This window comes from Seriola dumerili, unplaced genomic scaffold (genome assembly GCF_002260705.1).
Source record: "Seriola dumerili isolate Sdu_G_001 unplaced genomic scaffold, Sdu_1.0 BDQW01000449.1, whole genome shotgun sequence".
Lineage (NCBI taxonomy): Eukaryota > Metazoa > Chordata > Actinopteri > Carangiformes > Carangidae > Seriola > Seriola dumerili.
In genome coordinates, this window is record NW_019174704.1 from 3316643 (window position 1) to 3331513 (window position 14871).

Sequence of the window (14871 nt, forward strand, 5' to 3'; positions counted from 1 at the left end):
CTCTCTCCCTCAGTGTTCACCTACGTCTCTCTCCCAGCTGAGGGGTGGAGGCTGACGGCCGATGCCTTTTCTGTGGAGAGGATGGAGGAGAGGGGTTATTCTTCAGTCGGTTTTCGCAGAGCGACTTGATAATCACAAACTACAGCCTCAGCGGAGAATTTTCATGGGAACAAAACGTCTTAAAATGAGCCGTGGAGTGACCGTTGATCTGCTGCACAAGGTACGCACCTCTCCCTCCGCTGTTCCTTGTAGCGATCATAGCTTGTTAAATGTAATCATCATATACGGGGGGCGGTGGTGGTGGTGGGGTGGATAGTTACATAACAGTGTGAGGCGAATCAGAGATTAATTAAGAGAATAATGAGTGCACTATGCAAGAAAACACGCATGTAGATATGAACATGAATGTTAACTGTAGTTGATCCCGATGGCCGATTTCCTCCTGTGACATGATGAAGGAAAAGCAGTCTGTCAGATGGAAGAAACTGGAAGGTGTTGAAGAAAATGTTCCAGGCTGTAAGAGCCTGCAGGCCCGCGGCCTCGCATCACCACAGGACGAGAACATAGATAAGGCTTCTGAACGAGCAATACTGGTGCATATAAAGGCAGAAAATGAACTGCCATTATAGGAAGCTGTTATTATTATCTGGATCACCTTCATCTCCATGGCGACAGGAAATCTCCAGCCTGTTAGTTTGCTCTCTGCTTCCTGCGGATGCACCTGATCCCAGCAAAAAATCATTTAGCCTAGCCTGCACTATAATAAAATCATGTTATTATGTTGAACAAGACTTTCCCTTAACCTGTATTGTAAATTTAAAAAAAACATCAGTGATCTCCATAGGTTAATAACTGTGGAGCCAGTTATCCTCTAATTCAGGTTTAGACTACTCTCTAAAGAAAAGTTATTTTTAAATAACTAGTCAAAGGCAAGAGCAGTAATTATTTTGACCAAATCTGAATTCTATAAACCTTCATAGATGGAAAATCACTTTTTTCATGTTTGTCATCTGACCTTAATGGAAATTATAGACTTGTTGGTACCACTTTCTGATAAGGCACCATTCAGTCTATAAGCTGTAATGAATGGATTTATTAATGATTAATACATCATTTACTAATGCTTTGTAGTCAGCCAGTTATAAGCCATTCATTGATAAGAGCTACTTTGGAGTTGCCAGGTTTTGGAAAATCCTCCTCCAGCAAAGCTCTTTAATTCAGGGGTTAGGAGGGGTCTCCCTCTGGCTGCGGGACATCTGGACCAGAATCCATTAATAAACTAATCAACTGCAGACGATTGACTGCAGAAACCTATGGTTTATTAACATTTATAGTTGCACGTGACTAACTTTTGCCAGTGATTCATTAGAAATGAGAAACCCAAGACCCTTCATTAATGTCATACGTTTACAGATATTTATAACTACATTATTACTAAATAAAAACACACAATCATGTTATTACCAAAAAATTTGCTGCAAGAGAGAGTCTTTATTCACACAGCAGAATGGGAACTATTTAGTAAAAACAGCTCTTACCATAAACATTTAACATTAACTGAGAGAATTAATTGTTCTCTCTACATTTGTACATTTTTGTTCAGTTTTTCACACATATCAACATCTAGTCAAACTCTGTAAGTTAATTAATGATTGTACTATAATAAATGTGTAGCTGTAAATGTTAATTAGAAGTTTATAAATGGAATTCGGTCCCGATGTCCTGCAGCCGTTTTCCAGAAGATAAGTGGTCAAAGAGTTCACAGTGGAGGTATCCCTAATGAATTAAAGACAAGTGTCATGCCGGAGGAGGATTTTCCTCAACCTGGTAACACAAAAATTGTTCTGAATTGCCTATAACAAGTCTATAAAGCATTAGTAGATGACTTATTAACCATTAATAAAGCCATTAATTACAGCTTATAAAACCTTTTATAAATGGTGCCTTATCAGGAATTGGTACTGACTTATTTTACACCATTGTTCATCTGCTCATCATACTTTAGTAGTGTTGTAAACAAATTTAATTAATTAAACTTTATTTAATTGGGTAACCTCCTTGAGGGTGAGATGTCTTTTTCAAGAGAGACCTGAGAAAAACAAACATTCATACTTCTGCACAAGCAACATTAAAAAGGCCAGACAACCACAATCAAGAGAAAATTAATTTAAAAAACCATCACAAGAATCATATTAAACATCAGATAATTAAGCTTTACAGTCACCACGGAGATGGAAAGGATCTGGGCAGTTTGTAGTTCATAGCATTTCATTACCTGAAACCACGATCAGTGTGTACATATAGGATATCTAAGGTTAAGTAGTTATTTGACTGTGTACTGTAGTTACAAGATTTACAGAAGAGAAGAGATGAAGAGCTTTATAGATGAACAGAGAGAGATTATTCAAATATCAAATATCATCAGACAGCACTAATGGCTCATAATGATAACTAACAGCTAGTTTTAATGTAACCTAAAATACCTGGTAATTAATGTGAAAGTGATAACTGGATCTGATGTTGTGGCTTCCCTTTAGGATTATAGATAATTTATTCAATCACTAATAAAACTATATACTTCAAATCAATCCAGTTAATCTGTAGCCTGTAATCTCAAGTGTATGTAGCTGATCCCTAATGAAACCAATAATTCTAATATAATAAGTAATTATCAAGATTTAATCCTAAACCAGTTGCAACCAGTTGCTAGTTAGTCTACAGCTTAGATAGATGTCTTTTTTAATACACTTTTTCTCCAATAAAATCTGTTCTAGTGTAATAAAAGCTTTAGTTGTTTCTTCAATAAAATAATTCCTACTGAAACCATAGTCGTATCCAATAAAAGGTTAGCTGCGTGGATTTATTGTTATCTCTGCCAAAAGCTTCCTCCTCCAAAACAAACCACTGTTTTATTTTCTGGTACTACCTAGTGAAGTCTGCTGCCTTCTCTGCAGCCACAGCAGAGCAGAAACCCTAGTTCCTGACAGTCACTGTAGTGTAACGTAGTCATTTTTTGAAGGACGGATCCTGGAAGTAACATTGTGTCTAGGCTGGTAACATGACTCAACACCCACCAGTAGTCTACCTGTGTCAGTCTGGCAACTGAGTTTGACCTGGTTTGAACCCATCTGAAGATATATCGTGTTTCTCCCAGTCACAGGCTAATGCAGTCACCTGCAGTTACTGGGTGTAAAGATTTAATAACACCTAATCTCTAGGTAAGAACTAGTTTGTGAGGTCAAACCTGTTTTAATTTAGTGCTGTGTAAAACTCACACTTAGTAAACACTCATTTTTTGAACTAGACTATTTGAACTTGTACACAGCTGGAGAGACTGATGTTACTAAATATTTACACTTATCTGCTAAATGTTAGCTACCTGACAGAACTGATGTTAGCAAGGTTATATTACAGCTTGTGATGCTGCAGTAACTTCCTGTTTACATAGACTACTGGCAGCGCTGGAGATGTTTCCAAGCAACAGATTTACAGATTACTATCAAGGGATGTGTCCGAAATCAGTCACTCATTCACTCCTCCCTGCTCACTGTCCAGGGAGTTCAATGTAGAAGACTTTATATAGTGAGCTCATTGGTAAAATTAAAAAAAACACTTTCAGACACTACTTGGGTAATTTTCTCCGCACTAATTTCAGAGCAAGCGCAATGTTAGGTTAGTAACCATTGGTTATACACTACTTTTGACTATGCATTGTGTGATACTATGAGTCCACTATAAAGGGTATATTTCTCACTATACATTCGGACAGCACCACAAAATGTTAGTAGTGAGTGAATTTGGACACAGCCAAGGACATTGTTACTATCTAGGACATTGTTTAAGTTTTAGTGGTGCAACACAATTTAGTAAATCACCATTTAAATTAGCAAGTAGTTACTAAGAACTTAAGAGGGACTTTACATACAAACTTATTGAAGGATTTAGATGGTGCAACAGGTTCTGATCAACTTTGACTTGACAAAAATATTGATAACCTGATCTGATATCCTTCATTATTACTGTTCGCTCAAAACAATGATCTTAACAGCAGCAGCGAGTGCTTGGAGTTTTATCTGTCAGGTAATCTAATCCTCTTTTACTTTGCTATTGATGGTATTTAGTGCTCAGGAAAATTTAACACTTCCTGAACAGATGTTTCACATAAAAAGCCTCCAGGGGACGATGCCTACGAGAAATCTTCTCCTTCTCTGATAGGCTTTTAATGTGAAACCAAAGCAGGGTTTTTGTTTGGGATCTTTTTAAATGTATCATTTCCATTAAAGGTTCAGCTCACCAATTTCATAAAAAAACATCTCACTATTCAATTTGTTTTTGTTTCAGCTCCCCCTTTGTTTTATTTTTGTGTAATTTCGGTAAATTGATCCTTTAATTCCCCTATCCCAGTGAATGGAGCAGGTTGGTTTCCATGCACCATACTGAAGAGCAGCAATACACAGTCTCCATTTACAACAATTTGCTGTGTTTTCAAGAATCAGTTGTTAAATGAGACTAGTTTTGATCCACTGAGCACTATGCCCGAGCTCTACAGAGCTGGAGAAATACTGCCCTAAGATTTGAAAATTACTTGAATGTGACGTTTCCTGTGTCTCTTCAGCTGTTTGTTGGCTAAAAATAACAGCACTGTCCCCATGCGGCCTCAGCTCAATTTTGGCCACATCTGGATATAGCTACCTGATTAACAATCTCCGTCACAGATATAATGAAGAAGAGAACTAGAAACCGAATCATGAAATCACATCAAATGAGTGTCTACTGATGTGTGTTCACACATTTCATCCATATCAACAGACTCTCCTTTGAGTTGAGGTTCATTTGACACAATATGTATATGTAAACCACATCCTGCTGCAGACCAAGCACGTGGTTCAAAATTTATGTACTTGTATAACCATCAGTGAAACTGATTATCTTGTATTCAGTAACCTCCAGTGATTCAATTTAGATCCATTTCTAACTTCATGGGTGGCCTCTGGTTCACTAGAGGAGCTATTTTGGGCTCCCCTGGATCCGGAAGTAGAAGTCCCATTCATTTTTCTCATGGACAGTTTCACATTATTCACAGGCTCAAATAGACATGAAACTCTTCTGGTTAAATCATCAGTGCAGAAGATTAAGAACTGCATTAAAAAATAACTGCTTCTTTTATAATAAGTCAAAGCTACAAACCTATGTACATAAAATTTCACGGTCGTGGGACTCCCAAGATGCATTTCAGCAGGAAACTTTCAATCACCAAGCTAATAAGATTTCCATGTTTACATCTTGCTAGAGTTCTTCTGCTACTGCTTCTAACTGATTACTGGAGATTCCAGCCGTCTTAATCAATTAACACTAACAAAACAAAACAGAAAGACACAAATGTCAGCTTCATTTCTTCCAAGAAGACCTAGAAAGCAAATTGCTTGTGAAACACTATGAATGCGTACTGTGCATGACGTGAGGGCTAAAATGTGCTTGTTCAATGTAGCACTATATCTATTAAATGTCAGTTTAATTCTCTTTAACAGTGGACCTTGGCTGGTGTGAAATCCATCCATGTTTGCTTGCTTTTGCTGGCATTTCCATACTTTTTTTTTAGCACCAAGTTGAATATACCAAAGCTTTTCAAAAACAATTTGACTTTCCCTCTCATGATTACGACTTGGGCGTTGATGCTCTCTTAACTCTCTTTCTAGGTTTAGGTTTACACTCCAGCAACTCATAGTAAACTCATTACCCATGATAGAGTTACGCTTCACATCAGTTAGTCCTCATTCTCAAATCCTTTTTTTCTCATGAAAGTGAAACATACAGTTTGAAAATATGAACAATACATCTTACCTCTGTGTTGCTTGTCCCAAGTTAGAATGAAATAATAGATGTGAACTTTTCCCCTGGGACGTTTAGCATCATCAAATAGCCATTAAGTTCATATTAAAAAGTCGTTTTACATGTTCCTTGTTTTAAAGCAGCTGGAAACCAAGAGCTTCTGGAGAGTTTTCAACAAGCAAAGACTGAGTTACCTTTAATTAGCAAGTGAGCTCTCTTTTAACTCTGTTTTTGGTCTTTACTAAGAAAAACATGGCTTTTTAGTTGCTAAATATAATTCTTGTTCTCCGGCTAGTCGCAACTTTATCTGCCTTTTGGTGCAGGTAGCTTTAAATGTTTTTTTTTTTTTTTTTTAGAGCTTTTTCACTGTAAAGCTGTCTGCTGCAATAAGTAAAGTTGTGGGCCATGAAACCAAAATAGAAAACGAGTTTAAAGATGCAACAACTACAACAAAAGTAACAAATAGAACAATTGTTGGCTTTCATTGTTTCTTTATTGTCAGTACCATTATAACAAACATGCTTTAAAAAAACCCTGATTATTATGTTTCTATTCACAGCTATTCATCTATTAGAGCCCAAAAAAAAAAAAAAAAAAAAATCCCAGATGTGACATGAATGACAGCTTTATGCACAAAGCAGATACAGTACATTGTTCTTCCTCAGGCCTTCTGAAATGAGATGAAACAGACAAATGTTATCCAATGCTGTGGCCTCATCCAGTACATTCCTGCTATATTGTGAGCACTTGGTAGACTGAGCTGTGCGTTGCCATGGAAACCAGCGCTGCCGAAGCTCATAATATTCCCCCGTGAATGGAGAGCAGAACGGCTTCAACACAACCATTTGTTCCAGTGGTAAAAACACTGATGGTGGCTTAGGCTGTGCGCACAGAAAAGGAAATCAGCCCTGATCTCAGGACAGTCCACAGCACGGCAGGAAAAAAGAAAAAACTCTATACGTGGCAGCCACATCAGAGGGATCAAATAACAACTATTGTATTTCATGGGCACCGCATGGATTTATTTTTATCCTGGTGGTGTCCGACTTGGTTTAGCTCCTGGACGAACATGGTAGAAGAAATATTCAGATCCTTAAGTAAAAGTGCTAATTTTGAAATTATGAAAAACTAGATTAAAATGATAATAATATAATTACAAGAAAAAACTAAAAAAAAAGAAAAAAAAAAAAGAATCCTCACATTTGAGAATTGGAAATATTTGAAATGGAAATATGAAATATTTGACATTTTGCCTAATAAATAAAGCAGTTGCTGATTAATTTTCTTAATTTGCAACTAGTAATTAAAGCTGTTAGTTGTTGTGGAGTAAAAAATATAATATGTCCCTCTGAAATATAGCGTTTTCCAGCAGCAGGTTTATAGAAGATTTAAAATGCCTAAACTAAAACAAATTAAACACAGAAATGAAGTGAAAAACTACATATGTATTTCCTTTTTGTGTGTGCATTTACTGTGTCATAATTTACTGAATATTAGAAGGAGTATTATTATTAGTATTATTAGTTTATTGTCTTTAGTAACTGAATGAACTGTTTTTCATTGTGACATGAATTTTCCATGTAACACTAAAGTCAAATCACAAACAGAAGACAGTGAAAATGTGTATTACATTTCATCGTTATCCAGAAGAGAAGATGATAAGCTAAATAACTGTCCTGTCAACATATGTTTTGCATTCAGTTATGACAAAGCAGATGCATAGGCTTCATAAAGAGCAAATACTTAATATTGTGTATTATGTGCCAATTTGTATTTCTGTGATTTGTTTTAATTTAGGCATTTTGAATTCTCCGTATGATTTCATCTTCAATTCAACCAGTATGGAAGTTCATGGAACATTAACAAATGTTAAATTGATTAAATTCAATAATACAACAGACTCCGCCAGCCACTGCCGCAGTCTGCGCAGTGGACTCAGTGTACTTTCAAGCGAAGAAATAGAGCAGAGCAGAGCGGCGCTGCCTTCAGAAATATTGTATTTAAGAATTTCAAAAACATTTTATCATTCTGTGGGATCCTAAAAATACTGTCAAAGTTACAAGCTGCTGCTCTAAAATAATGTTTTTGGGGTCCAGCCCCCCAGTGGTTAAGGCTTGAGTTATGCTCTAAAAGAAGTACTTTGTATGATGTGTTGTCCGACCACAGCAAAAATCCAATGTGTTTATAGCTGCTCTGAACGGCAACACTCAAGTGAAAAGCCTGCTGTTATAGGGAGCAGGAGAAGCAATATTGTTTAAATATAGGGATAACGGTGCACATTTTCTCCCCTGGAAGACATTTATACTTGAAATAGTTGTGTAAATACTGAAAAAAGAACTAGAGAGAGCACTTCAAAACCAGCTTACTTTCTCACCTCCACGCAGCTGGCTAAACATGGCATTAAGTGGGTGTGAATGTTGCATCGACTGAAATGGGCGGACACAGCCCCCATCTAATTACATTGTCAGAAAAGTTTGCGGGGTCTTCAAAGCTATAGTTGCAATATAGTATAGTAGTAATAGTAGTATAGCCTAGTAGTAGTATATAGTACTAACATTTTGTTTTTCTCCCAAGATTTGTGTGACGAATTATGGAGTAACAGAGAGCTGTGGCCACAAATAGAGCTGCCAAACAAGACGACAATAAGCTTTAAAAGCAACATAGTTTAAAAATATACCGCGTCTTATTTCAAAGGTGTTGCTATTATTTGAAACTGCATTTGAACTTGAGTGTTTTATTTATGCTGGAGCTGCTGTCTAAATCCTGTCAAAACCGCAGCATCACACGACACATCAACACAGACAGAATACTATGGGATACCACACAAAATAGCATAGGAAACTACTGGGGAAGCTTGTGTGGCCTCATTAATATAAAATGTGTTATACATGTTGTTATACTGGTTGTGACTGCCTCCGTTTGAAACCTGCTGCGTGCTTGTTAGGTCAGATGGCAGCAGTTCACAAGGTGATACAAAATGATGTGCCTTGTGTCGCTGTACGAGACCTCAGGGTGGTCATAACCACAGTCAGGACACCAAGAAAGTTAAATATAGAATTGGACATAGTTTAGGTCACAGTTAATAAACCTCTTCTTTGACACTAATCTGGATAATTATCTTATTCTTCAGATATGGTTACCTCACAGAATAATTTCCTCATGGGTGCTGAGGAGCTCCCCAGCACCCACAACGCATTACAACCTTAATTCAGAGCTACACACCTACTCGATACTGCAGGAGTTACTGTTACAAAGTGCAGCTTGCTTTTGGCAGTGTGGGTGGTAACATGTTCTCCCTCTGCCTTACTGTAGCTGCACAGTTTCATGCTGAAACTATTTAGTGCTACTCGTGTACCTGCACACTGGACTCAACTCACGTGTACTACTGGAAAAAAAAAAAAAGGCAGAGTAGGAGGTTTATTGTTTGTGATATTATCTGCATGCATGCCATGTTTGTTTAGCTGCCACTCAGTCTGAGAGTATGTGCACATTAAACTGTTAAATATGCAAAAGCATCTTATTTATCTCAGGTTCAGCCCCTTGTCCAGACTGAAACATCATTTTTCTCTCCTCAAAATGGAGCTTTTCTAAAATGGCCTCCAGAGTGTGTAAATCTGAAAACGCCACTTCGGTGTTTCGGTGTGTTAAACTGTGCTTTTCAAAACGATGAGGTAAGCTGCTCAGGGAGGGTCATGGATTGTGTGGCTTTAAAGTTAAGACAACTTTAACTTTCTCTGTGATTGTTCATTTTAAATGCCAGCGACGTTGAACACACAGTATAGCTGGTGTCATTAGCGTGGATTTAGAATGATTTTATCAGACAGCATTGTGATTATAAAATAATAATTTTCATTACTGCAGTGCAACAGCTTGGGAATGATTTCTGGTTAACATGTAGTGTTGATGGGCTGCAATTAAATCACTGTTTTGTACTTGTTCAGTTGCTGGACAACAGAAATGGAAAAATATGTAAATGAGAACAGCTATGCATGTAGGTGACCACAGAGAGCAGGAGGCCGTCACTCGGCAGAGTAACTGGTTGTGTGTGTTGTCGAGGCTGAGCTGTGTGGCAGCAAAGTTAATAAGATAACTTTCTGTTGTCTCCCTCTTTTCTGTATTCCATAAAGCCGATGATACAGCACAGCTGTTGTCATTAACCTGTGTTTATGTTGGGTTTGTCAGACGATGTCCCGACCATGAAATAATGATGTGGTCCCCTGGTGTGTCCGTCTCACTCCTTACCAGATGTTGTCTGTGATGCAGTTTTGTTGTTTGGCAGCTGAAGAGACGCCACAGAAGAAGAGATTCAGCCGTTTTATGTTTTTCAGATGTTTCACTGTGGGCAGTCGTCTCTACAACAACCTGGAACAATACTGTAGATGCAAAGCATTTTCATGTAAAAATGATATTTTAATATTTCTGAGTAGCAGTTTTTCCATAGCTGATTTTGAAGTCTTTAAAACCAGGTGGTAATTCAATTGAAAACACCCCAGACATGTTTTAATGATTTGATTCTAACATGGTATGGAAATCATTGCCTTCAGTTATTAAAGACAAAAAACTAAAACATTTCTTTTCAATACATGTTTTTTAATAAAATATGACACAAGGGTTGCTATAGGGAATTTGCACATTAAAGGAAATGCATATTATAATGAGTATTGCATTTCACTTGCTTGTTTTTATTTTGGAATTTGAAATCTTCCATAAAAAAAATTTGGCAAATCTGGCTCTGTAATGTAAAAGTCATCAAAGAAGACAAAATTATTATTATTGTCATTACTACTACTTCAGGCGCATTTTAATGTTCTTCGAGAATTTCACCTGGTTGGTATAGAGAAAATCATCACAGTAACCAGTAACTCCAGCACTTAGATAAATGTAGTGCAATAGAAAGTACAATTTTTCCCTCTGAAACAGTGAAGTAGAAGTATGAAGTACCTTAAATGAAAGAACAAGTACCACAAAATTGTACTTAAAATAGTTCTTGAATAAATGCACCTAGTTACTTACCACTGCCTACAGCCTCTGTAAAGGCTCCATCGTCTTTACTTGCTTGAGTCAAAGCAAAAAAAAAACTATTGCTAATAATTACTGTCACATTTCCTTTCCTATAGGCTTGAATCCACCTAGAAACCCCATGGAGCAGGATGTGGAGAGCCCAGCCATCATCAGACAGCCCAAGTTGCCAAAGCAGGCCCGTGAGGACCTGCCTAAACAGCTGGCAGAAATGGACAGGACTAAGAAGATCCAGCGGTATGTCCAGAAAGATGGGAAGTGCAATGTCCATCACGGGAATGTCCGAGAGACGTACCGGTATCTGACAGACATTTTCACCACGCTGGTGGACCTCAAATGGAGGTTCAACCTCTTCATCTTCGTGTTGGTGTACACAGTAACATGGCTCTTCTTTGGCTTCATGTGGTGGCTTATTGCTTACCTCCGGGGTGATCTGGACCATATAGCAGACAATCAGTGGACTCCATGTGTCAATAACCTGAACGGGTTTGTATCAGCGTTTCTGTTCTCCATTGAGACGGAGACCACCATTGGTTATGGATACAGAGTCATCACGGACAAATGCCCCGAGGGGATAGTTCTGCTTTTAGTTCAGTCAGTGCTGGGATCTATCGTGAATGCCTTCATGGTGGGTTGCATGTTTGTTAAGATCTCGCAGCCCAAGAAGCGAGCTGAGACACTAGTGTTTTCCACCAATGCGGTCATCTCAATGAGAGATGGACGACTGTGCCTGATGTTCAGAGTCGGAGACCTCCGAAACTCGCACATAGTTGAGGCTTCGATCAGGGCCAAGCTTATCAAGTCTAAGCAGACCAAGGAAGGGGAGTTCATCCCTTTGAACCAGACGGACATAAATGTGGGTTACAACACGGGAGACGACAGGCTCTTCCTAGTGTCCCCACTCATCATCTGCCATGAGATAAATCAGAACAGCCCCTTCTGGGAGATCTCACAAGCCCATCTGGCCAAGGAGGAGCTGGAAATTGTTGTGATTCTGGAGGGGATGGTGGAGGCCACAGGTGAGTCCTCGGATTCACCTTTCTGGCAGGATGTTTAATTTGTGATGCATAGATTACAATAGTGTGTACAGCAATTGTTATTCAATAGATTTGTTTGTTGAACAGTGTTGCACAAGGAAAATATATGATTACTGTATTTCATTGCCTCAGATTTACAAAAGTTGCCTCATTTTCAGTGACAGACCTACTTCATCATTACAAAGCATGTCAATAAGTAGTATTGTCTTTTTATTTGATTTTTTTAATTAATTTCAGTCAATTTAACAAACAATACAATGACACAGTATTTTTAGGGATGGAAATGTGGTCCATATGAAGAGTTTATAGCCACACTACCAGTACTTTACTCCAGATTGTAACTAGACAGACGTTCATGGTTTCAAGATGATGAATCCTACTGACTTTGGTGTTCCCCTGACTTTTTCTGTTGTGCCACCAGCAGGGGAAATTTTTCAGTTATCCAGTGAAATACCTTCTAGATGGATTGGCACAAAATTTTGTACAAATGTTCACGGTTTTGCTTAAAGCGCTTCTTGTTAGACCTTCAGTCTTTTTGTTCAGCTCTAATTTAATTACTCGCATGTAAATGGCTTCAAAAAGGCAGAATGTAACTAAGTGCATTTACTCAAGTACTCTATTTGTGTGTAAATTTGAGGCACACTGTATGTTCATTACATGCCACTTGATATTTCTACCTCATAACATTTCTAAATTTTGTACTTTTTGCGGCACTGTCAAATATTATAGCTATTGTTACTAGGTACTTTACTGAGATAAAAAATAAACTACAAAGTGTATAAAGTTAGAGATGAAGTGATTAGCCTATTAAAGGAGCTATATGTAAGTTTGGAGGGAGAAACAAAAGGCGAAAATACTATGTGAGGTGAGAGGAACAGGTGCGTCCAGGTGTTCTGAAATAACAGGAAGTTTAATTATTGTAGTGTGGCTTGCTGATCAACCCACACAGCTCATGGAGGCAATTTGAAACAAAGTGCTGCAATTTGTGACCAAAATTCATACTCCTCAAAGTCATAACTCAGCCAAACCTGAAGAAGGAGGCATGATACACACATTTTTAGATTCTTTGTGACCTAGGATATAATGTTCTCCTATGTCCATTGCAAATAATGTCCATAAATCCACTTAATACTCCGGGAAAAACAGATGCTCCTTTTCATTCTTCAGTATCAAAGTGATTCATTGATAGTTGTCTGTACATCCATGGGTGCAGTGTAAACAGGAACTGCTAATGGCTAATTTGGCATACTTTCAATGGTGCCAATTTGCCAAAATGTAAATAGATGCATCCATTAAAAAACTGGGCTCAAGCTGTGGCAGCTTAGCCGAGCTGAACCCATGGCAACATTATAGTTATTATACTTATTCCTGTTGACATCCTCAGTGAGCACCACAAACAAAATTCCATTGAAAACATTGCACTATAGGGTGGAGGCAGAAAATCCAAGGGACAGGACAGATATCTCAAAACTGGGACAAATAAAACCAAAACTATGGGTGGACACCATGAAAGCAAAGGGGGAAATATGTATTTTGTAGTTTGGCTGCACTGACCTTGTAAGGTGGCCCAAATCTTTCAAACCTTAATGTTGCATTGTGTCTCCAGGCATGACGTGCCAGGCGAGGAGTTCATATGTCAGCAGTGAAATCAAGTGGGGCTACCGCTTCACACCAGTCCTGACACTGGAGGATGGCTTCTATGAGGTGGACTACAACAGCTTCCACGACATCTATGAAACCAACACACCCGCCTGCAGTGCCAAAGAGCTGGCTGATATGACGAGCCGCACCCGCCTGCCCCTAACCTGGTCGCTGGCCAGTAAGCTGAGCCAGCAGGGGCTGCCAGAGTCTGAGCAGGAGGGTCAGGAGACCAAGACCACCCCGGACAACCAGGAGAAGAGCCAGCAGACTGAGAGGAATGGGGACATTGCCAACATAGAGAGCGAGTCCAAAGTGTAGCGAGCGTGATAGAGGAGGGAAAGACGACAGGTTCAAGGTCCATATGTAATTATTGGACTGGACTGTATGCCTTGGGATGACCACACAAGCTTGCGGAGCACAGGTGAGAATCTGAGGTACTAAAGGAGGACCAATGAGCACAGTAGACCAAGTATCCCCGCACCAATGACCGCTTTTTCTCAGTGATTCACAGTTACCCCAAAAACAACAACATAACATCTAGACATGTGGCCCACCGCTGAACTGAAAACCCTTTTGCGGCAAGTGCATGTTTCAAATATAATGTGATGTCCTCCTGATGAGATTCCTATTATTTTTTCTATTAAAATATTCCTAGGGGCATTTGCATAAGTATTTTTGTATATACTATAAAACGTTTTGAATTCTTTGTTTTGTTGCGGTGTGAATATTTGACAGATGTTTGATACTAATTCCTTTAGGTTAGGTCTGTATATATTCTATGCCTTACTGTATGTATAAAGCTTTCATTATTTGTTTTTCAGAAATATATAAGCATGTATAAACATTATCTGCAGTTTATTTATCTTGTATTGTGTATATACTGTATGATGATAATGTTATAAGAAAAACATACATCTCAATGGATGCAAACTCTAGTTTAAACCAATGACAAATTCTTCCCCAATGATAGATGTTTGTTTAAGGTAGTATTACATGTCTATGATGCTATTCCTCAAGAAGCCATGACTTGCTGTTTACAGCCGAGTGACTTCAGACAATGGCCCTTTAAAACTGCATTTAGTCACTTTTGCACATTGGAGGCCTCTAGTGGAGAACGGTAGTCACTATTTCAGTCTCCAGAAATCCCTCACATCACCTAACAGTATCAAAAATAAATAAACAGTAAATTGCATATTATGTACTTGATGAGGGTTTTTTTCTTTGTACATGTAGAATATTTTTAGTTTGATTATCACGTCCAGCATGAGGCATAAATCTTACAGTGGTGGAAAAAGTACTGAGACCTTTTACTTAAGTAAAAGTATGAACACTACATTGTAAAAAT

General features: G+C 38.3%; 1 protein-coding gene across 1 annotated transcript; it reads left to right on the forward strand.

Annotated features, from left to right (window-relative positions):
• The first annotated feature begins 50 nt into the window (after nt 1-50).
• kcnj6 (potassium voltage-gated channel subfamily J member 6) lies at nt 51-14723 on the forward strand. Its single transcript, XM_022762816.1, has 3 exons — nt 51-220; nt 10947-11867; nt 13492-14723. Exons 2-3 carry the CDS (start codon nt 10970-10972, stop codon nt 13842-13844), a joined length of 1251 nt encoding a protein of 416 aa, XP_022618537.1. The 5' UTR covers nt 51-220; nt 10947-10969; the 3' UTR covers nt 13845-14723.
• The last annotated feature ends 148 nt before the right edge of the window (nt 14724-14871 follow it).